A 23,326-nucleotide genomic window follows, 5' to 3' on the forward strand; every position below is an offset into this window, starting at 1 on the left:
GCTGCAAGATTTGAGGACTCAAGGGCTGCTGGCTTTCAGAACATGAAAAACTAGTTAGTGCAGGAAAAAGAGAGGTGGTCCATCACATAAACTGGTTCAGGTAAACAAAAAAAAAAGGGTTGAAAAAGAGATTCTGAGTAAAAGCTACCAGCAGGGAGCATCAACAGGTGGTGGGAGCACTGATATAAAAGCTCCAAAGGGGCTTCCCTGGTGGCGCAGTGGTTGAGAGTCCGCCTGCCGATGCAGGGGACACGGGTTCGTGCCCCGGTCCGGGAAGATCCCACATGCCGCCGAGCGGCTGGGTCCGTGAGCCATGGCCGCTGAGCCTGCGCGTCTGGAACCTGTGCTCTGCGACGGGAGAGGCCACAACAGTGAGAGGCCCGCGTATCACAAAAAAAAAAAAAAAAAAAAGCTCCAAAGCTATAAAGAGAGCAGTTAGCAGTAAAAGGAAGAAGCCCTTGAAAGCCAGATGGAAGAGCCCCAGAAGTCAAGGAAAACTAATGATAACCACAGTCATTAATATGTGAGCCCTTATTATCCTGCAGGCATTTTGCTAAACACTTTGTCCAGTTAACTCATTTAACACTCAGCGTAACTCAATACAATGGGTTCCAGCATTTTTCTCATCTTACAAATGAGAAATCTCAAGCCCAGTGAGGTTAAGTAACTTGTCCAGGGTCACATAGCTAGTAACTGTGATTCCAAACCAGGTATGTCTGACAACAAAGTACCCTTAACCACTGTGTTTTATTGTACCTAACTATTTACCAAGTGATAACAATAAAGAGTTATTTAAGCCCCCTCCCCCCAAAAAAATATATATATAGGATGGGATTAGGAGTTTTGTTTGGGAACTACCTAAGAGGGTACATGGATCATCAGAGAAATAACTTCCCTCAGGACAGGACTCCATCTCTGGAGCCCTTTATTCTTCTGAGCTGTTTTGCTTGAATTGTCCTAGGGGAAGGGGACTTCTTGTCACCTACCTGAAGCACAATATCTAGCCCTAACCAGGTGGTTCTCTTCTAATTTTCCTCCTCATGGTATAGTCGTCGAGTGGCACCATAAGACAATAGAGGGCCTGCTGCAGAGCTTGGTGGACATCCACGATGACATCCGGATCCAAGCCATCATCACTTGTGCCACAGCTGCTTTAGAATGGCCCCGTATTGCCATCAGCCAGGGGGACTCAGGTGAGAGCCAGAATGGGACTGCTTGAGAATATAAGCAATTCACAGAGCCATAGAAATTTTGAACTGGCAGGGACCCTGAAGCTTATCTGAGATCATTTCACAAAATGGAAACCAAGACCCAGAGACTGGCCTGAATATACACAACTTATCAGCAATAGAGATGAATTTAAAATTCCTGACTTCTAGTCTAGTGCTTTTTGCACAAATTTCATCACCCTTTGATGCTCAGTAGCTTACAAGTAAGTTCTACCTTGAGACATCCCATTCATAATAGCCAAAAAGTATATGTGTATGTGTGTGTGAATGCACACACTTTTCTCCTGACTCCATTTTAGCTCTTCTTTTGACAGCACATCTCAAACTCGACATGTCCCATACTGAACTCATCACCCTCTCCATAGACCCCTCCCCACATTCCACATCGCAATCAGCATCCCCACAATCCACGCAGTTCCTGAGCTAGGACCCTAGGAGTCATCCTGGATAAAATCTTTCCTCTTCCCACAACCGACCAACAAATTCTACAGATTCTGCTTCCTAAACATTTTTTTATTACGAAAGAAATATAAAGTGTCATCAGTCAACACACAGGAGTATAAAAAGAGGTGGGACTTCCCTGGTGGCTCAGTGGTTAAGAATCTGCCTGTCAATGCAGGGGACATGGGTTAGATCCCTGGTCCAGGAAGATCCCACATGCCACAGAGGAACTAAGCCCCTATACCACAAATACTGAGCCTGCGCTCTAGAGTCCACAAGCCACAATTACTGAGCCCACTTAACTAGTGAAGCCCGTGTGCCTAGAGCCCCTGCTCCACAACGAGAAGCCACCACAATGAGAAGTCCGTGCACCGCAACGAAGAGTAGCCCCCGCTCGCCACAACTAGAGAAAGCCCGCACGCAGCAACGGAAGACCCAACGCAGACAAAATAATTAAAAAAAAAAAAGAAAAAAAAAAAAAAAAAAAAGGGCTTCCCTGGTGGCGCAGTGGTTGGGAGTCCGCCTGCCGATGCAGGGGACGCGGGTTCATGCCCCGGTCCGGGAGGATCCCACGTGCCGCGGAGCGGCTGGGCCCGTGAGCCATGGCCGCTGAGCCTGCACGTCCGGAGCCTGTGCTCCGCAGCGGGAGAGGCCGCGGCAGTGAGAGGCCCGCGTACCACAAAAAAAAAAAAAAAAAAAGAGGTGAGTACCTTCCCCCAACTCACTTCCCAGTTCCAATCCCACCCCCATGCCATTCCCCAGGGTAACCAATGTTTAGTTTGGCATTCCACCACTTTCCCTATGCTTTTACAAACATATGCCAACAAACGTGAGCTTTTCTATTTATTACAAAAATGAGTGTTGAATTTTACCAGCCATTTTCTAGTTTCTTCTCCTTTAATTTGTGGATATAATGAATTCTGTTGTTAAACCCTTAGAATAAATCCTAATGGATCTTTCTTTTACTACTCTACTGGGTTTGATTTGTTAATATTTTAGAATGTTTTACTATATTTGTAAGTGAAATCGGTAGTTTTGTGTTTGTTTATACTATCTTTATCAAGTTTTAGTTTTTACTAGCCTTGTAAAATGAATTAAGGACTTGGCCATTTTTCCCAATGGTCTGTAATCTTTTGAAAAAGAAATGTCAATAGTTTTTTCTTTGCTAGCAATAAGCAGTTAAAAAGGAAAGTTTCCCATCTACAAGAACCAGAACTGTAATCTACCAAGGAGCTGGCTTAACAAGACACAGGACCCAGATGACAGAAACTATAAAATGCTGCTGAAAGGACATAAAACCAACTGACTCTTACTAACCCCCAAGTGCCCTCTCAGATACCACCTTTTGTGAGAAGCCTGGGCTGATACTTCTTCCTTCTCTGCTGATGGTAGCATACTTGTAAAAAGAATTTTTATTTATTTATTTTTTATTTTTGGCTGCGCTGGGTCTTCATTGCTGCGTGAGGTCTTTCTCTAGATGCAGCAAGCAGGGGCTACTCTTTACTGCGGCGTGCAGGCTTCTCATTGCAGTGGCTTCTCTTATGGAGCATGGGCTCTAGGCACATGGGCTTCAGTAGTTGCAGCGCATGGGCTCAGTAGTTGTGGCACAGGGGCTTAGTTGCTCCACGGCATGTGGGATCTTCCCAGACGAGGGATTGAACCTGTGTGCCCTGCACTGGCAGGCAGATTCTTAACCACTGTGCCACCAGGGAAGTCTGGTAGCATCCTGATATTATTCTGCCCTAGCATTTATCATTCTGTTATAATTGTCTGTTTACTTTTCTGCCATCTCTACCAAACAAGGAACTTCTTAGAGGTGGGAACTAATTTTATCTCTACAAAGTTGTCAGGTTTTTAAAGTTTCATTTCACGTATTTCCTGTCTTCTGAGTTCCAGATATGGGCATTTTAACTCCAGGTTTTCAAATTTGCTGCTCCCTCTGCTGGGAAACTCTACCTCTCCCTCTTTACCTGATTAACTTCTATACATGCCCTTCAATTTTCAACTAAGGTATCACTTCCTCTGAGGAGTCTTCCCTGCCCCACCACCCAGACTTGGTTTGATGTGCCTACTATATGCTTCCACATGTACACATTCTTTATTTTAAATGCTTATTTCCTTGGGTATTAAATGGGATGATGTGTGTTAGTCCCTGGCACATAGAGAAAACCTTCAATATGTGGCAAGAGATATTATCTTATCCCCAAATCTTCCACATACATTAGAGAATACCTTTGTCATTCCCTTTCATGTGATCCCTTTCCTGGGTGTCTAGATTTTGATTTGTCTTGTTTCCTCCCCACAACTTCCCAAAGAAAATTATCTTACTCTTTATTTCTTGAAATAATTGACTTCTATCTGTTCCCCTGAAATGTACATATTTCCACCTAGCCCATTCTTAACAGATGGTACAGTGGCCCACAGTAGTAGCAAAAAGGACAGATTAGAAATTCTAAAACCTTAGCTATAGAACCAGCTCTGCTACATCTTGGGAAGTCAGTTAACCTCTCTGAACTTCAAATTCCTTATCTATAAAATGAAACTAGTTGTGGACAAAAGGTTAACAAAACAGTTTCCCCTCCTACTTGAGAAATGAGCTTTAGTTAAATGCCTACCTGTTGTCTCGATAACCTGATATGGGTAGGAACTATCTTTGTAGGCAACATTTCTTATGATAAAAATGAACCCTGACTGATATATTACATCTGGACTGGGAAGAACTGTAAGTGAAATATACATGCCTGAAGGAGGCACCATCCTTTGGGCTCCCATGCATGCTGTAGCTTATCAAAGCATGCCCTTTGAGGACCTTGGAATTATATCTATGGAGTTGTTATATAAAAGACATAGGGCTTCCCTGGTGGCACAGTGGTTGAGAGTCCGCCTGCTGATGCAGGGGACACGGGTTCATGCCCCGGTCCAGGAAGATCCCACGTGCCACAGAGCGGCTAGGCCCGTGAGCCACGGCTGCTGAGCCTGCGCGTCCGGAGCCTGTGCTCCACAACGGGAGAGACCACAACAGTGAGAGGCCCACGTATTGCAAAAAAAAAAAAAAAAAAGAGAGAGATAATAACTCTGGTGGAACATAACACATACCTGAGGATCGATTCCATGCTCCTGAGCTGTCCCCAGAAGGCTCCATGGAATGCTAGACAAACCTCAAGAACTCTTGCCAAAAGGAACGCCTGATGCTGTCCTGTTGGCAAACTATGCTTCCATCCTATTTCCTTCCAAAGATTAGTGCCATGTGTGGCCTGTGATAGTCTTGTGAGACTATTTAGTTAAACCTAAAAGGACTCCTGCAATACACATATTTCAGGTGAGCTCTGCAGTCATACCTGCCTTGCCTACTTCAATGAGGGTTAGAAGACTGAATGAGATAATGAATATGAAACACTATATAAGCAGCAAAGCACTACCTAAATATATTTGCTATTATTATTAAAAATACAAAAATACATAAATAGGTTGATTTTCACCACTAAAACTAATGGTGATGGTCACCATAGACTAGCTGGAAACATTCTCCTTTGGCTTGAATACAGCTCTGTAGAGGCCAGATGATAAAGGAATACCCAGCACAAAAGTCAGCCTTAAAATCCTGCCCATTGTAGGGGCTCAGCTAAACTCTATATTAAGAAGCAGTAAGGATCTTCAACTGAGACTGAGGTTGGCCACCATGTAACTACAGGAAAAAGCTGTGTTTCAGAGAAAAGGGTCTAGCTAGCACCCTCTTACTGGCTTTCTTTTGATCACAGACAAGGAAACCATCAAAGCTCCATCTATCCAGGACTTGCCAGAGGTTCTACAGCCCCCGCTAAAGGCTGCTCTTTGTGACAAGAATGCCAATGTGCGGATGGCAGCAGCAGTATGCCAATATGCCATACAGTCACATAATCTTCTTGCCCGGGAAATCATGCAGACTGCCCTTTTGAAGGGTGAGTAACTCCTTGTTACTTCTGACCTGGAAATATGGGGTAAAGAGAGGACATCTCACCATCAGCTTTTCCTAATCCTTTCCTCTCCACCATCATGCTCTATGATGTCTACTGTATTGGGTCTGGGCTTCCATTAGATACTCAGAGATTTGTTCTTCCCAGATACTTTACAAAATAGGTACACTGCCACCTAGTGGTACCTGGGCTAAACGTTTCCTAGGTGCATTTGAACAGAAACCATGTCCCCTTTCATACAACCAGATTTTCAGTTGAAAAGATAATGTAATAATATTAAAGAATACGTCCTAAAATTTTTTTAAATCACCACTTGAACACATCTTGCTTCCATTTTTGCACATTAACTTACAGGCATTGTCCACAAGCATTGTTGGAGTAATACAAGCAATAAGGTTCTGTCAGATGATAGGCCCAAGGTGCCCAAATGCTCTGTCTGAAAGATGTACCTGCTCCTTGTGTGGCGGCAGGGGTGGAGGACAACTGGCTGACCAGTTTGGCCTTCGGCATGGAGATACTCAACAATTTAATTCATCTGTCTTAAGGAAGCCTCCACTCCAGACTTCCCAATTTCTAGTGAGAGGGACAACTGTATCTCTCACCCAGGCCAGAAGTGCCTTCCTGCTGTTACCTAACAAAAACATTAGGATTTGACTTTTCAGGTTAGGATTTTCAGTCTATATTTAGAACCTTGATACAATCCATTTAAATGTGATTTAAATAAGGGATTGAATTTCGAGACAGTGGGCAGAGGGCAGTGAGGTATCAGGCAGGTAGCAGCCTTGTGTACCAACCCAAAGGCTGCTCTCTCTGTGGGGAGAAGAGATCTCCATTCTGGACTCCTTTTTCACCCCACTGTGGCAGGTAATAGCGTGGACAGCTGGGCTGCAGCTCAGTGCCTGGCTCTGGAAGGTGCTGCCACTTACCCCGTGATTAAGAGGATCCTCCATCAGCTGTTTAACAAGAAGAATGAGGACACTGAGCAACAGTCTTGTATGCTCCTGAGCCATCTGACTGGGAAGACAGTATGTGTCCATTACAGGGTCAGAGAAAGAAACCAAGTGTGGGGGGAACAATTGGGTCTTTGAGGTCGGTGCATGTAAGGAACTGAAAATGCAGGTGGTTGGGTAGGGATAATCTCAAGCACAGGTAAAACCGGACTAAGTGTAGGTGAACCAGGGTGTATACAAGGAAAAGTGACAACAGCTAGCTGAGAAAGGTGAGAAAAGTAGGCTGCAAATGGTTTCTAACTGTGTAGGCAAGAAAAGTTGTGATATGCAGAATTTGCTTCTGCTAGAAGTTTACCATTGAAAACCACACAGACCTACAACTCTGTTTACTTCCAGTAGAAATGTGAAACTCACAGATTGAGGCATATACAAATCATTTTGGGGGGAAAGATAGTTAAACTAAGGAATTTTCTGTTCAGATTACTAAATCTGTATTTTATTCCCTGATTTGTTCCCCAGAAATCAGTTGGCTTGGATGGAAGAGTGCCCCATTGTAAACCCACTCTTTCCTTTGCTAGCAACGGGCATCTCATGTGTTTGTGACAGTAACTATGCTGGATGCCAGGTTAGGATATAACTTCTTCAAGCTTCCAGCATCTCTAAAAGTGATCATGGATATACATACACGTCTTCCTTTTCCTCAGACCCTGATACATACCATGCTTGCCGTGGAGCTGAATAGCCATCAGTGGAAAGACCGGATTGTAGCCTGCCGAGCTCTCTCCCAGATTGGTGGAAATGTCAGTGTGGTAAGCCTTCTCTTCCTGTGTTTCCAGGACAGAAAGTCTAAGCAAAACTGAGCTAGGGAGCTCTTCCACTTTTTTGCTGCTATCTAGTATCCCATTCTTGCCAAACAGATCTCTGTTCCCATATTGCCACCTCTTACTCCTAACCCAGAATTCTCTTCAAATGCCAGCATATTGTTCTGTTACTTAAGCCACTGCTTCACAGCCTGGTGGCAGTCCACAAACTGTTTGTAACCTACCTACAATGAAGTAAGCGAGGAAAAAAAAAAGAGAAAAGTTTAGAAACTTTTATAGTAATTTGACATTGCCTCCACATCAAGGTACTTTATAAGTATCAGTCAGTACTGTCCCTACTTTCAAAAACCTGACATTAGAGTAACAAGACTAACATACACAAATGATTCAAGAACAAGTGATAAATGTAATGTACTCAAAACTTTTCAGAGAGAGATTAGTGTGGGGTGAACCTATCAGTTAAAGTTCTGTGAAGGAAGGAGTGTGGGTCAGCTGAGCAAGACTTGGGACAGAACTGAAAAAAAGACTTCCAGGCATGGGAAACCCTGACCATCATTTAGGCTTTCACCTTACCTCCTTCTTGCCATTATTTTAAAATCAACTTCAGCTGTCCAAATGGGATTTTTTCCCTTCTTCCTATGTGCCACTATCTTTTCCTTAGAACACTGAGTAACTCCAAAATGGCCCAGAACACTGCCATTCCCACGAGAAGAGAGCACCCTCCCTCTTGACCCTCACATTTTGATGTGGGAAGCACAAAACCTGGCCATTCAGTGTAAGCAGTATAATTCTAGTCTGGGTTAATTCTGCCTCGACTGCCATAGTAGTGCCCTGCTGCTAATCCTGGACCAGCAGCATAGGTGTCACCTGGGAGTTTGCTGGAAATGAAAAATCTCACCTCGGGTCAATTCAATCAGAACCTGCATTTAACAATACCATTTTAACAACGTCTGATTAATTTGCACATTCACCTCCTCAGCACTTGTTACTCAGGATGGCCAACTGAAAGTAAAAAGCCATGCAGAGCAAGCAGGGGGCGGGGTAAAGATGAGAACTTCACATCAGATTGCTGGGGTTAAGCAATATGTCCATCAGTCATTTCACTCATTCAGTAAGCAAGCAGTTTCTGACCACATCCTACATGCTGGGCAGCATGCTATCATTGGGGATGCAAAGATAACACGTCTTGGTAAATGTTACATGTAAATAGCTATAACAGAAGTAGCTGTAAAGTATTATGGGGATTTCCTATTGCTTACAGAAGGCAGAGAAGACTTCACTGAGGAGATGCTTTTTGAGTTCAATCCTAAAAGAATAGGAAAACAGGTATCAGATAGGGGTGGAAAAGGGAGATGTTTCAGGCAGGGACAATAGCTTTGGGCACATTACATAATCACCAACTAGTAATCTTCGTCCCTTCCCCTTTCAGTACTAAACGCAGGAAAAGTCCCTGGCAAATTGGAATGAGTTGGTCACCCTACTAATGTATCACTTTCAAATTTTAAGAGTCTCAAATACAGATTATGCTGGCCCCGATATAATATAGTAGTTTAAAGCATGAGCTTCAGGCTTCCCTGGTGGCGCAGTGGGTAAGAATCCACCTGCCAATGCAGGGGATACGGGTTCGAGTCCTGGTCTGGGAAGATCCCACATGCGGCGGAGCAACTAAGCCCGTGCGCCACAACTACTGAGCCTGCACTCTAGAGCCCACGAGCCACAACTACTGAAGCCCGCATGCAGCTACGAAGACCCAGCGCAGCCATAAATAAACAAATAAATAAATAAATATAAATAAATTTATGAATAAATAAAGCATAAACTTCAAAAACAGTCCTGGGTCTGAGTCCTGGCTCCAGCACTCAACAGGTTAACCTTGGGCAAGAAATCTAAGCCTCCATTCTATCACCTATAAATGGTAATATCTGCCTTATGGGATTGTTTGGGAGGATTATGTGATGGGTAAAAATACTTATTAGCACAGTGCCAAGTACAAAATTGACTTGGTAATAAATGGTAGCTAATTATTACACCTATGTGTAGGATATGAAACATAAGTTGATCCAGCTGATGTTGAGTGACTGGAATGAGAAAGTGAGACAAGCAGCTGCCCAAGCTCTGGGGCAAATGAGCCTTGGGAAAGAGGTGCATGACACAATCAGGTAAGACCTTGTCAACATGGAGAAAGAAGCTTTTTTATTCTTAAAGTGTTCAGGGAGCCTGGGCTCCAGCCAGCCAGCATTTGTTGAGCTGCTCTGTCTGCTCAGCATTGTATAGATCCCACTGCAGAATTTTTTTTTTTAATAAAATAAAACATTAACAGCCCCTTCAGACACTAACAATGTGGCTAAGGGAAGAATCATTAATTGAATGCCCACTAGGTGTTAGGCACTGTTTTAGATGTTTGAGAGTTCAAATGTATGACAGGATTCTGATTATACAGGCAAGATACACAAGTGCCTAGCAAAGTCAAGTTTCATGAAGGATGGGTAAGACTACATAGGCAGAGAGAAGGTAAGACCTTCCACACTGGGAGCCAAATACAGAAATGTACATGGCACATGTGAGGGCAGTGGGGAAGAGAACTTGACTGTAGCAAGAGATCCATGTTTAAAGTTTCCTTTAGTCAGTCATTCAACATAGTTTAGCGCCTAGCATACTCTAGGTAACAGGGATTCAAGTAAATAAAACAGTTGGGGTCTCTCTACCTGGTGAAACTTAAATTAATGTGCATAAGGCTAAGTAGGAAAGGGTGGGAATGGATAATGGAGAGCCTAAAGAACTTGGATTTTATCCTGAGGGCACTGGAGGTGGGCGTACGGAGAGGGACCGAAAGTTTAAGGAGGGAAAATAGAAGCAACTGTGCCTTACAGAGTCAAGCTGGGCCAAGGAAACTTCCAGGAGCGTGTGGAAGCCCTCTCCCTGATTCGTGGGCTCAAGCTCATGACCGCCAAACTTCTCCCAAGCTTTCTGAACTGCTTCTCAGATGACTTCACGGCAGTTCGGCAGGCAGCTTGTTTGGCTGCTGGTGCCCTGCAGATCCATGATAATATGGTGAGTCAGGGAAACATGTACCCATCTTACCTGATTAACCCAAGAGGGCATTACCCTGTGCTTCATTTGTACCTAGTATACTCACCATTCTGTGGGGACACAGAATGAGAGATCAGAACCAGGAAGGTGAGGAGATATATAGGCCACACCAACAGTTAGGACCACACTTAGCTCCAAGCCAGCCTAGACTTCACTTTAGAGCACACCCGTGAATCCTGTTCTCACCTCAGTTAACTAGCTTCTCATTACATGGGTGCTGATAGGCTTAGGGATCAACTCCAGTGAATCAAGTTATAATCCCTAGTTATTAATGGAAAACCTGATGGAGGTATTCAAAAGAAGCCTATATGGCCATAGATCTGTGAGCTGAGAAAATCAATCTACAGATAGGAGATAAGAACGCTATGTGCCTAAGCCAGTACTTCTGACTCCAGCTCATTTTTTCACTAGATTTGATAGAAGGCCACTTTTCCAGTTAAAGCACATTTAGACAAGAGAGGTCCCTGTCTCTGGTTCATTCTTGCTCTGATTCTCTCTACTCAGCACTGCCTTTTATCCATCCCAGGTCCTTGAATGCCTTCTGAATCTCATACAGACAGATCCCTGCTGGAAAATCAAGGCCTTTGCCATTCGAGGTATTACAGGAGTGGCCCCAGCTCCTCCACCTCTAATACCTTCCCATATTTTAGTATAGATGATCCCCAGAATCTCTTTAGGAAGAGAATAGAGTGTAAGGGAGGGGATAATCTCAGCTTCTCAGAAGTTCCTTGCCTGAGAAATTAAAGATTATTTTCTTGTTCTTTTTAATTTTTAGTTAAGGCATCTAGGTCTATGTCAAACGTGTTAAGGCAAAGGGCTGACAAGACAATCCCTGCCAAAAGAATTAGGTATGAGTTCCAAGTAGGTATCCACTGTTAGATATACTTGCTTTCTCTGGAGGTTTCAACCATAGGACTCTGTAAAAGTCAGACCAGATTCAAGACTGCTACAAACCTAAAATCCTGCCCTCAAATTTCCTAGAGTTTCTTTTTAGGGATTTTTGGCATTGTTTCTCTCTGACAGTCTGGCAGGTCCCTATAAGAATCAGCCCTGGGTTAAGCTGCAAAGTAATTGTGCCTTCTTTCCCCATCACCCTGCCTTGACTAGGCTGGTCTTCTGAGTTATCTATCCCATATCTCATTCCTAGATAAATAGGTAAATTAGTATATTCTCACATCCTAAAGGACAAGGATGGCATGGAATACCCCCCTTCTGGGAATTCTCTGGGGATAATGTCCTATTCTAACCCATTCCTAAAATTCTAATGGTAATTGTCATCTAAAAGGGAAGGTAAAGACAAAATACTTAGTTTAGTGTTTGCAATATTTACTTTAGCAAGTGGTTGCCTATACCTTATTATTATTATTTATTAATAAGGCCATTTCTGGATGCTAGGATATAGCAAACTCAATCTTAAGTGACAGTGGAACACGCTGCCCTCTAATCTCTGCAGCTTTGGGACAAATTGGCCACGTGAGTCCCCAACTGACAGACCTCCTGCTCTGGGCTATCCACTATGAAGCATCACCAGGTGTACGACTAGAGGCTTGCCGTAGCATCCTAGCCCTCAAACTTCAAGGAGACCGAGTCAGGGACACCTTCCTAGACGTGCTGCTCCTAGAGAACCATGATGCTGTTCTAAAGTAAGCACTAACCCTCGGGTTCCTGCCATGACCTCTTGTACTGCCAGCTCTCCCAACCTTGTTAACAGAGTATGTGCCTGCCTTTCCAGGCTGCTTCATGGCTGTAAAAAGCACAGGCTCACCTGGGCCATTCATCTACTTAGCAAGTGGGTAACAGAAAAACTGGCCTGAATTAGATTAAAAGTCAAGCTCATGCAGTTTACGTACTTGTTCATCATCCCAGGTGGGTTTTATTTTGTTGTTGTTTTTGCGGTACGCGGCCCTCTCACCGTAGTGGCCTCTCCCGTCGCCGAGCACAGGCTCCGGAAGCCCCCAGGTGGGTTTTTTTTATTCAACTAACATTTATCAAGTGCCTACTTAGTGACGATAGGCTTTAGCATCAAAAAGACCAGGATTTGGGGCTTCCCTGGTGGCGCAGTGGTTGAGAGTCCGCCTGCAGATGCAGGGGACACGGGTTCGTGCCCCGGTCCGGGAAGATCCCACATGCCGCGGAGCGGCTGGGCCCGTGAGCCATGGCCGCTGGGCCTGCGCGTCCGGAGCCTGTGCTCCGCGACGGGAGAGGCCCGCGTACCGCAAACAAACAAACAAAAAAAAAAAACGGGATTTGAACCCCAGCTCAGACATGTGCTAGCTCTGTGAGTCTGGGTAAGTTACTTAAATTCTCTGAGCCCATTTTTCCATGTATCAAATGCAGACGGCAGTCTGCTTTATGGGTCTGTGGTGATGATTAATGAGATCACATGTTAGTACCTGTCATAAAGGTGTTCAATAAATAATATCTACTAGTACCTTCAAGTATATCATCTCAAAAACTACAGAACACCCCTACAAGCTAAGCATCATACCATTTTTGCAAATAAAGCTCAGCAAAACTGCACAGTTAGGATTGGAACTTAGGATTCTTGTCTGATTCCAAGTCCTGTATTTTCCACCTCAATGCTTTAAGGATAGGAAAAACAACCTAAGAAGTCCTTCTTACCTTTCAGAGAAATTCACCATGCAATGAAGATACTCAACTTAGAAAATGAAGGAAACCAAGAAATGCTTCAGAAGGTCAAGAACAGGGTAGATAAGTACAAGCTTTGTTTTCGAGAAAAAAATTCAGGGCTCTCAAGAGTTCCTCAGGCCCCTTTTACCCCCTAAGCCCCTCTTCCCCAACACAGAAATACTTTCTACAGCCCCAGATACAATATCTCACTTGAAGCTATAAAATACATCTGTGCAAGATACGATTATAAAATCCTACTAGTAAAAAGTAAAACAAAGCAAAAATCCCCTTAGTCCTATCAAGTAGTCCTCAAAATCAGTTGTTTCTGAAATATTGTTTCCTTTCCTTCCCTTTTTTTCACCACCATCCTCTAAACCCAAGTTCTTTCTTTTTTGCAGATAGGCATAAAGAAGGAATGAGGGACTGGAATTGGCCCCCTAGATTTTTTTTTTAATTAATTAATTTTGGGGGGCTGCGTTAGGTCTTTGCTGCTGCGCAAGGCTTTCTGTAATTGCTGCAAGTGGGGGCTACTCTTCGTTGCGGCGCACAGGCTTCTCATTGCGGTGCTTCTCTTGTTGAGGAGCATGGGCTCTAGGCACACGGGCTTCAGTAGTTGTGGCTCGCTGGCTCTAGAGCACAGGCTCAGTAGTTGTGGCGCACAGGCTTAGTTGCTCCGTGGCATGTGGGATCTTCCCAGACCAGGGCTCGAACCCATGTCCCCTGCATTGGCAGGCGGATTCTTAACCACTGCGCCACCAGGTAAGTCCCCAGATTTTCTTTTTCCTTCTAAACTTTCCTTAATTCCCAATCTGGGCTCTTTCACCAAAGGAACTCTAGCTGAACAGGTGGTTCTAATTTTTCAAAGCTGTTAGAGGAAATGAAGAAATCAAGGGAAAAGAACTTTAAAAAGGCAAAAGATTCTTCATATAATTCACAAAACCAATTTCACATCAAGCAAGCATTTCTTAGCAGATTCCTTTCATCATGCCCACAAAGCTAAAGTAAATTTTTCAATAACAGATATGAAAAATGTCCAACCAATATCACCAGAAAACAATGTTCAGGCATTTATGTACCACCTAATACTAATAAGCATGATGCAATGCTACTTTATTAACGCTTTTTGATGATTTACAGCCTAGTAGAGTTGTTTTTTTCAACATTTGTTCTGATTCAGATTCAAACACTAAGCCAAAAGGAACTGTTGATACAGAAAATATTCAAGATTGAGACAGTCATAGGAAAAATGAAGGAGGAAGCAAAACGTGTTTCCATGCAACCCAAACAGGGGCAAAAACCACTGAAATTCTATACTTTTCTCCAAGAAACTTTTCAGGGTAAGTTTTCTAGGGGTGAATCCTATGCCTTGACTCCTTTAACAAGCCTTTTCCAGGATTGGATGTTTGGGGACTTAGTTGTGAGCCCTGTAGGGAGAGCCAGGAAAGGACACTTTCTTTTCTTCTTGGCCACCATCCTCTCAGTCCTTCTGTTATCTTTTCCTTGTCCCCCTCCCCCAGGCTCTGATTTGCTATCTGCCCCTTAAAAAAAGAATAATGTAATTCTGTCTGAACCAATTTGAAAGTTAGGTCAAAAAAAGGATGCCTTAGAAAAACAAAACAAAAAACTGCCTTTGTATGTCTGGTTAAGCACTCAGAAAAATCCTTGAAGCTTAACCTTGAATAGTAATATTACCTCTGGAAAGTGAGATTATACGTACATCTACACTTTTGCAACTTTAAAAAAAACGATTTCATAAAGTTCTCAGCTTTATATAACTCAACCTATCAGTTACGGTGAAAGGATCTTAAAAGTTCCAGATACAACCTAAATGATGAGGTGTAGACATCAAGCTGTACCAAAACATACTTACAAAATCAGTGTGCCCAGGCGTAGCAGCAGCCTCAGGTCATTCAGCCAGCTGCCCACCAGCCACCACCCCAAACCCAGGTCTTCTGGTTCCAAGTCCAGTGCTCTCTCTGGTACACCAGGCTCTTTTCCACCAACCATGAGAATATTCACTTGCCAGATTTGGGAAAGTTTCTTCCAACTGCCAGAAAAAAATGAGAGTGGAAAGTAACTTGAACACCAGCCTTCCCTCATGGCCAGCTTGCTACCAGTTGGCTGACTGAGGCCTATGACAGCACAACTAGGTGACATTCTGTCTCTTTGGGAGCAGTGCCAGCCACTGATGCAAGCAAGCACTGAGCAAAACCATAATACACTTTTAAAAACATAATATACTCATAACTTTTCCAATAGGATTGTGCTGTTTGGGGTTTGAGTAACATGATTAAAATGAATAAATTACCCCCAAAGTTGCAGAATTGGCCCCAATCCTACAACCGCCCCAAGTTACCTTTCACCTCAGCTGTTGATTTTCCCTATCGACCTCCTCCCTCCTCCCACATTTCTTCAAACCATGCCACATAATAATCTAGCCCCAGAAAAAGGAAAACATTCTCTGGCACTTTAATAACTTTTCTAACATTCACACAAACTCACAGTAACAAACAGGATACTGACCCCAACCCTCCCCCCAAACTGATGAAAGAGAACTCATATGAAGGATGCAAATTCCAAATAAAAACTTCTAATGTCTCAAGCAGAGTAACACAGCAAATGCCACACAGTACACGGAAGCCTGAGGATGATGATGAAGTTGGTACTCTCAAATGATCAGGAATCAAGGTTACTTCAGAAAAAGCTCCTTCTTCCACCTCCAACTTTTCTGCTTTTACTTTTGTGCCTAGATGAGGTGGTGTTTCCTAGAAGACTGTCTGAGTTCTGTGACATTGAAGCAGTCATAAAGGTAAATGTAAGCACAGTGATGGTTATTAAGGTAAGAACGAATTTCTTCCCCCAAAAAAGTGGTGGTGGTAGGAGAGAATCACTACTGTCTTGTTTCTGGCAATCAAAGAGTACCTAGTTCATGTTAGAGGCATCTTGGTGAGCAGCAGCCCCTTGTCATATAACATGGTCGCCAAGGATAGCTGGTCCTCCACACTGTCGCAGGGCAAGTCCGCTACCCTCACAAACTCTGGGTAGGAGCGGAGCAGGAGTTCCATGGCATCAGCTTGCTGGGGGTATATCTCCAAGCACTTGGGCTCTTCCAGATGATAAACTCGGGAGTTTTCCACTGTATAATAGAGAAACAAATGGCCTCCCTCACCCACCAGCCGAGCTATACCATCCTGAAGCATGTGCACTTCTGTTTCTGTTGTCAACTGGGCCCCCACGTTTACAGGTTCCCCAGCCTCCCAGCGAATTGGGAGCCCATAAACGCTTAGTGCCCTCTCCCTCTCAGTCAACACAGGGGGCAGAGAATCGTGGATGAAGTCTTTGGCTCTCTGGTCAGCCACAGCATCGACTGGGGCAAAGTGTCCCAAGCGGGCAACCAAGACCCGCACTTTCTCCATGAAAGCAGTTCTTCGCGGATCCTTAGACTCCGAATGCTGGGCCCCCATGTAATCCATAAAGTCTCGGGGCAGTCCTCTACGAAACTCCACATTTTCCTCCATTGCAGCCTGCACTGCCAGAGGCAGTACAGCCTCCAGGAAGTCGCCCCAGGTATTGCGCTGGTATGTGGACAAGGTCAGGTGCAGAGAGTGCACTCCATCCTGGCATTCGGCTTGGTGAATGAAGCCTCGGGGAAAATAGAGCAAATCGCCAGGTTCCAGCACCGTCTGTAGCACCGGCTCTCCTAGGTCGTCCTGACTGAAGTTGGGGCTGGATGTCAGGGCTAGTTCCTCGGTCGGAACCCGCGGTCGGTAGACCCGCCAGAGTTTCCTACCTTCCAGCTGCAGCACAAAAGCTTCGATATCGTCGTAGTGGGGGGCAAAGCCCTGCGAGTTGGGGGGCGTGAGGTAAACGTTGGAGCCTGCCATGCTTCCAAACTGCTCCTGGAGCACAGCCAAAAACTGCCATACGGTGGTGGAGAAAGCCTGCGGACAGAGGAGGCGCAGGGAGCAGCCAGCCCTGTACAGGGACCACGCGGCGGCCGGCAGGGCGCGGCCGGGTGGGTTCAGGGTCTCGCGCCGCCCACTGATGTAGCGCGCGGCGTCCAGGTGCTGCCCAAACTGCACCTCCTCGTTGCGCAGCATTGAGTCCAGGTCGGCGGTAGAGAAAAGACCCTGGTAGTAGGTGTGGTCCTGCCGCCGCACCAGCACAGCCTCGCGCTCCCATAGGCGCCGGTAGAAATGGTCGGGGGGCATGGGCGCGATGAGCCACTCGAAGAGGCGCGCCGCGCGCCGCCGGCTGCTGGGGATGCGGTTCAACTCAGCCAAGACGCGCTGCAGCGGGGAATCCCAGGGCAGCTCCCCGCCCGCGCTTTCCCCCTGCGGCCCAGACAGCGTCGCTGGAGCCACGGACAACGGGGCGGCCGCCAGGTGCTGGGCAGAGCACAGCACGGCCGAGGTCTCCACCAAGCGCGGCGGGGGGCCCGAGGCCTGCACCAGGCGTGCCGGCAGGGCGGATGCCTCCACCAGGCGCGCCGGCGGGGTCTGCGCTTCCACTAAGCGCGCCGGCAGGGTCTGCGCCTCCACCAGGGCGCGGGGAGTCTGCAGGGAGCGGGATGCGGGCGAGGCCTCTAACAGCTCCGCGGGCCCGAGGTGGCCGTACGGCTCCCGCCGGGTCACATCCGAAAGGGCCGCCGCCCCTCCAGCTGGTGTGTCCCTGGGATCGTCGACCATCGACTCCACCCTCGAGTCCTCCGAGTCCTCGCTCGGCAGCGCCTGGGCCCTCAGCGCGGCTATCCGGGACGCGACACTTCTCCTCAGCTGCCTTCGGATCTTCCTGGGCCTCAGGGTCAGGGCCAGGACCGACCCGCTATGTGGCTGTGGCTGGCGCCGGCGCCTCAACCGCCCGCGCCTCAGCAGCCCAGCGCTAGCCCGGAGCCCGTCCATGGTCCAACCCTCTCCCGAGCCCGGCGGGAGATAGCGAGAAGCCGGCTCAGACAGGCGGCTTCCGCAGTGTACTCTGGGAAGGGGGTAGGCCTCCAGCCGCCTCTGGGTTGTCCCCGCCCACCATTCTTCCGCCGGCGCCTCCGGCTGGCCCCGTGACAAAATATTAATTCAGGGCTTCCCAGGTGGCACAGTGGTTGAGAGTCCGCCTGCCGATGCAGGGAACATGGGTTCATGACCCGGTCCCGGAAGATCCTATATGCCGCGGAGCGGCTAGGCCCGTGAGCCATGGCCGCTGAGCTTGCGCGTCCGGAGCCTGTGCTCCACAACGGGAGAGGCCACAACAGTGAGAGGCCCGCGTACCTCCAAAAAAAAAAAGTTAATTAAATGCATGGCTTCCCCCTAGAGCGGCGTAGTCCCTGCCAAATTAACGCGGATTCCATATTTAGGGGGCAGTTTACAAATCAAGTTGCCAGGGACTCCGGGAGATAGAAAGCTACTGAACTTTTTCCTTCATTAACACTGCAAATTGCAGTGTTCCTCGGGAGGTCCCCGTTTCTGAAAAACATGTTCCCCAGCAGCTTTGTATGAGAAAGCGCACAATTCTTGGTTTCAAGGAATGCCCTCAGGCAAAGTTCTAGGTTCAAACTTCGGTCCACCTGGGTCTCTTTACAGACTGATTGAAGCCCTAAATTCCTCCGCCTAACTTCCCTTCCTCCTCTCTCCATTACAAATTTTCAGTCATTGCTCTCTCTCTCTGAAAATGAAGCTACAGACTTTTCTACTTGTATTCTTATTTTATTTTATATTTTTAATTTAACAAATGTTTACTGACTAGTAAGTGACAGACATTGCGATGGCATCGGGGTAACAATCATAAACAAGACAATGAAACAGACTGTCACCTGCCTTCATGGGACTTAACCTTTCAGAGGACACGATCAACCTGCAAATAAATGCACACTTTCCTTTTTCTTCCCTTCATCTTTGCTACTTCCATCTAGCTCAAACTTCAAGTTCATCTCCAAGGCTACTTCTTAATTAAACTGGAAAGGCATATTTTCTGACTTAATAATTCCATATTCAGTGAACATATGCTGACTCTACCTGCCCAGCATCCATCCCGGCCATCCCCCCCCGCCCCCAACGAAAGACACTGAATTTCCTTTGGAGAACCATCCTGTGCTGGGACTCCACTTGGTCTCCAGAAGTGCTGCAGAACACAGTGAATGCTCCCAGACCGTGGAAGGCCTGGAGCATCAGTGGAATCCTGTATCCTAAGGCCACAATGGTTGGCTTGTGCTTAACCAAGTGACCCAAGTTTCTCCAGTCAAAGTGACTCAAAGGAGCTTCACTATACAGACTGGCTGCCTAAGATTCTTTTTAGAGTCCACGTCTAGTGTTATCCTACTTCAGAAGGTCTTGACAGGTGACCATATGCCAGGCGCTCTTGTAGACACCGGGGATGCAGAGGTGAGCGATACCCTCACTCTTTTTGGTGGCAGTTGAGCGTCCATCCAAGAAATTTCCTGCGTCCCCGAGCTGCTGCGGGAGACCAACTCTGAGTCCCACGTGTTCTCTCCGAGCTGCCCATGATGTTTAGGAAGAAGCTGCGCGCAGCGTCTTGGTCCAGGGGAACTTTGGTCCCTCGTCAAGCCAGTTCACTCAGGCAGCAGGGGTGGGGAGGGGGCCGACCTGTGCCTCCTCAGGGGAATCGGGGCCATTCTTGTATTCTTGGTAACTGCCCTTCCCACCCGCTCTGGGATTTTGTTTTATTAGCTACAACTTCTCTCTCCAGAATCTTCAAACTCACCTCCTCTGAACCTTAAATCGACTTCTTAGATCTGGGCCTCTCATTAACAGGCACTGTGGTAGGCATGAGGGTGCAATTGTCGAGCACATGGTCACTGTCCCTATGTAACTATTGTTGCTTTATACATAAAGATTACTTGTCTTCACTTGAATCATTTATGATAGATTACCAGGAATGGAATTGCTGGGTCAATTTAATTTTTGTGATTATTATAGGGCAAGATAATTTTTGTGATTATTATAGGTTTTACCAAACTCCCTCCCAAAGAGTTTACAACCTTGCAAGCAATTATGAGCAGGTTAGACTACATGGGCTCTAGGACGTTTTCTGTGGTTCTGTTTGATCTCTCAATCCTCTTCCTCACATTCCTATCCAAACCCTTGAGAAACCATTTAGATTTTACCCCTACCCAGGTGTCACATCTACCCTTTTAATATCTCACATGGTCTATTACAGTGGTCCTCAAGTGGGGGCAATTTTGCCTCCCCAGGGAACACTTTCAAATATCGTATATTAACACATATATGTGGAATCTGAAAAAATTGGTATAGACGATCTTATTTACAAAGCAGAAATAGAGACACAGACATAGAGAACAAACCTATGGATACCAAGGGGGAAATGGGGGTGGTGGTGGGATGAACTGGGAGATTGGGATTGACATATATACACTATTGATACTATGTATAAAATAGATAACTAATGAGAACCTACTGTATAGCACAGGGAACTCTACTCAATGCTCTGTGGTGACCTAAATGGGAAGGAAATCCAAAAAAGAGGGGATGTATGTATACATATAGGTGATTCACTTTGCTGTACAGTAAAAACTAACACAACACTGTAAAGCAACTATACTCCAATAATGATTAAGAGAAAAAAAAGAAAGAAATTGCAAACTCTCCAGGCAGCTCAACATGTGGGCTTATACTGGGCCTTGATGGGGGAAACAATGTTGCTGGTTTCACCTGCCATACTCTCTGGAACTCAAAACAAGAGACCTGATCAAAAGTAGAGAAACTTCAGTTCAAGAAAGAAGCCTTTTGACCTAATCAAACGTATAAGCTTTTGCACAGCAAAGGAGACCATAAACAAAACGAAAATACAACCTACATAATGGGAGAAAATATTTGCAAATGATGTGACCAACAAGGGCTTAATTTCCAAAATATACAAACAGCTCATACAGCTAAATATTAAAAAAACTAAAACACCAATCAAAAAATGGGCAGAGGGACTTCCCTGGTGGTCCAGTGGGTAAGAGTTGGCACTCCCAGTGCAGGGGGCCTGGGTTCGATCCCTGGTCGGGGAACTAGATCCCACATGCATGCCACAACTAAGAAGTCCATATGCCACAACTAAAAGATACCACATACTGCAACGAAGATCCCGTGTGCTGCCACTAAGACCCAGTGCAGCCAAAATAAATAAATAAAAATAAATAAATCTTTTTTTAAAAAATGGGCAGAACACCTAAATAGATATTTCTCCAAAGAAGACATACAGGTGGCCAAAAGGCACATGAACAGATGTTCAACATCACTAATTACTAGAGAAATGCAAATCAAAACTACAATGAGGTATCACCTCACACCAGTCAGAATGGCCATCATCAAAAAGTCTATGGGGGCTTCCCTGGTGGCACAGTGGTTGAGAACCCGCCTGCCGATGCAGGCGACATGGGTTCGTGCCCCGGTCCGGGAAGATCCCACACGCCGCGCAGCGGCTGGGCCCATGAGCCATGGCCACTGAGCCTGCGCGTCTGGAGCCTGTTCTCTGCAATGGGAGAGGCCACAACAGTGAGAGGCCTGCATACCGGAAAAAAAAAAAAAGTCTACAAATAATAAATGCTGGAGAGGGTGTGGAGAAAAGGGAACCCTCCTACACTGTAGGAGGGACTATAAGTTGGTGCAGCCACTATGGAGAACAGTATGCAGGGTCCTTAAAAAACTAAAAATAGAGTTACCATAGGATCCAGGAATCCCACTCCTGGGCATATATCCAGAAAAGACAAAAACTCTATTTCGAAAAGATACATTCACCCCAATGTTCATAGTAGCACTATTTACAAGAGCCAAGACATGGAAGCAACCTAAGTGTCCAAAAACAAATGAATAGACAAAGAAGATGTGGTGTATGTGTGTATATATATATGCCATAAAAAAGAATGAAATTATGCCATTTGGAGCAACATGGATGGACCTAGAGATTATCATACTAAGTGAAGTAAGTCAGACAAAGACAAATATCACATATCACTTATATGTGGATTCTAAAAAAAATTATACAAAGGAACTTATTTACAAAACAGAAATAGACCCACAGACATAGAAAACAGACATATGGTTACCAAAGGGGAAAGGGGCAAAGAGGGATAAATTAGAATCTTGAGATTAAGATTACTATACACATTACTGTGTATAAAATAGATAAACACCAAAGTTCTACTGTTTAGCACAGGGAATTAGGGAATTATATTTAATACCTGTAATAATCTATAATGGAAAAGAATCTGAAAAAGAATATGTATATATCAGAATCACTTTGCTGTACACCAGAAACTAGCACAACCTTGTAAATCAACTATATTTCAAAAAAAAAAAAAAAAGGAAAGAAAGAAGCCTTTTAATTCTACCTAGTGGGCCTTCTACATTGCCTCCCAAATGTGTTGCAAACTGCTTTGGGGAAAGTAATAAATGTTTGTGATTTTTTAAAAAAAATGGTCCACATCAAACAAATCTTAAATTAAAATAATACCCTTATTAAAACCCATTTCACATTCCATCTCCTCCCCAAAGGCTCTCCCATCTCCCTAGTCACAGGAGAACTTTGGCCCTTTCACATTGCTTTAGCATATTGTGCATGTATTGGTGTATTATATATTTGTCAGATTCCTTCTTAAACTTCCTAAACTGTAAACTCCTTCAAGCAAAGGACTTCCTTATGCCTCCTTCTCTTGCTTTTAGCACACTGCTCTTCACAGAGAAGATGCACAGGAAATGTTTGTGGGAAGCAGACCAACCAGAATTGAGTCCCTGCTACTCATTATCTGTGGCATTAGCTCAGTCAAGTTACTCTCTCAGATCTCGGTAATCTCATCTGTAAAGTAGGAATAGTCATTGAACATACTTCTTCATAGATATATGGAGAAAATATTGTTTTGTTGTGAGCATAAAATAATGCATGCAAGGCACTTAGCACAGGATCTGGTACAGATCTAAACACTTAAAAAATTGTGGCTATAATTTATTATTATGGAGCAAGGACCTGTATGATGGCTTTTGTGCCTCTGGCCTAGTTCAGAGAAACTAGGAGTGGGGGAGTCAGAGAAGTTCTTGAATTGGCCAGGCTGACAGCATGGGATGGGAAGATTAAGATTATTTTTGCCTGTGCCCTGTGGAAGTTTACATGGTCAGTGGGACTGTTTCAGTCAAGGCCATCGTGTGAGGTATCGCTCTGCACAAAGTTACCTGGCCAAGGGCCAGAGTAGGGTCTAAAAC

The 23,326-nt window shown here is 45.2% G+C and overlaps 3 protein-coding genes across 10 annotated transcripts in view; 1 reads left to right on the forward strand and 2 right to left on the reverse strand.

The window, feature by feature from the left end:
* Positions 1–15,728, reverse strand: part of LOC131751918 (acyl-coenzyme A thioesterase 1-like) — a 53,364-nt gene extending 37,636 nt beyond the window's left edge. For 2 of the 4 annotated variants that reach the window (XM_067028180.1, XM_067028176.1), the window contains exons 1-6: positions 15,639–15,728; positions 14,986–15,162; positions 10,263–10,424; positions 8,654–8,700; positions 6,550–7,618; positions 5,468–5,634 (exon numbers count right to left, since the gene is read on the reverse strand). The gene's annotated coding sequence lies outside the window, so the exon portion shown is untranslated. Of the gene's footprint in view, positions 1–5,467; positions 5,635–6,549; positions 7,619–8,653; positions 8,701–10,262; positions 10,425–13,106; positions 13,156–14,985; positions 15,163–15,638 lie in introns of those variants that run through there. The other 2 variants (XM_067028177.1, XM_067028178.1) reach the window with 2 other exon arrangements.
* HEATR4 (HEAT repeat containing 4) overlaps positions 1–23,326 on the forward strand; it is a 46,314-nt gene that overhangs the window by 15,411 nt on the left and 7,577 nt on the right. For 2 of the 5 annotated variants that reach the window (XM_067028173.1, XM_067028172.1), the window contains 9 exons: positions 1,050–1,193; positions 5,429–5,608; positions 6,488–6,648; positions 7,278–7,382; positions 9,435–9,553; positions 10,265–10,445; positions 11,011–11,080; positions 11,938–12,127; positions 12,217–12,457. In XM_067028173.1, coding sequence (XP_066884274.1) covers positions 1,050–1,193; positions 5,429–5,608; positions 6,488–6,648; positions 7,278–7,382; positions 9,435–9,553; positions 10,265–10,445; positions 11,011–11,080; positions 11,938–12,127; positions 12,217–12,298 — 1,232 coding nt within the window. In that variant the 3' untranslated portion in view covers positions 12,299–12,457. Of the gene's footprint in view, positions 1–1,049; positions 1,194–5,428; positions 5,609–6,487; positions 6,649–7,277; positions 7,383–9,434; positions 9,554–10,264; positions 10,446–11,010; positions 11,081–11,937; positions 12,128–12,216; positions 12,458–13,113; positions 13,193–14,292; positions 14,453–15,865; positions 15,925–23,326 lie in introns of those variants that run through there. The other 3 variants (XM_059055944.2, XR_010839497.1, XM_067028174.1) reach the window with 3 other exon arrangements.
* On the reverse strand, positions 15,569–18,239 carry RIOX1 (ribosomal oxygenase 1). The gene has a single exon (XM_067028175.1). It carries the CDS (start codon positions 18,014–18,016, stop codon positions 16,043–16,045), a length of 1,974 nt encoding a protein of 657 aa, XP_066884276.1. The 5' UTR covers positions 18,017–18,239; the 3' UTR covers positions 15,569–16,042.

The sequence above is a fragment of the Kogia breviceps genome, chromosome 3 (genome assembly GCF_026419965.1).
Source record: "Kogia breviceps isolate mKogBre1 chromosome 3, mKogBre1 haplotype 1, whole genome shotgun sequence".
Taxonomy (NCBI): Eukaryota; Metazoa; Chordata; class Mammalia; order Artiodactyla; family Physeteridae; genus Kogia; species Kogia breviceps.

Bases quoted from the DNA above. Each gene is read 5' to 3' on its own strand.
- RIOX1 (XM_067028175.1), bottom strand. From the start codon at position 18,016: ATGGACGGGCTCCGGGCTAGCGCTGGGCTGCTGAGGCGCGGGCGGTTG.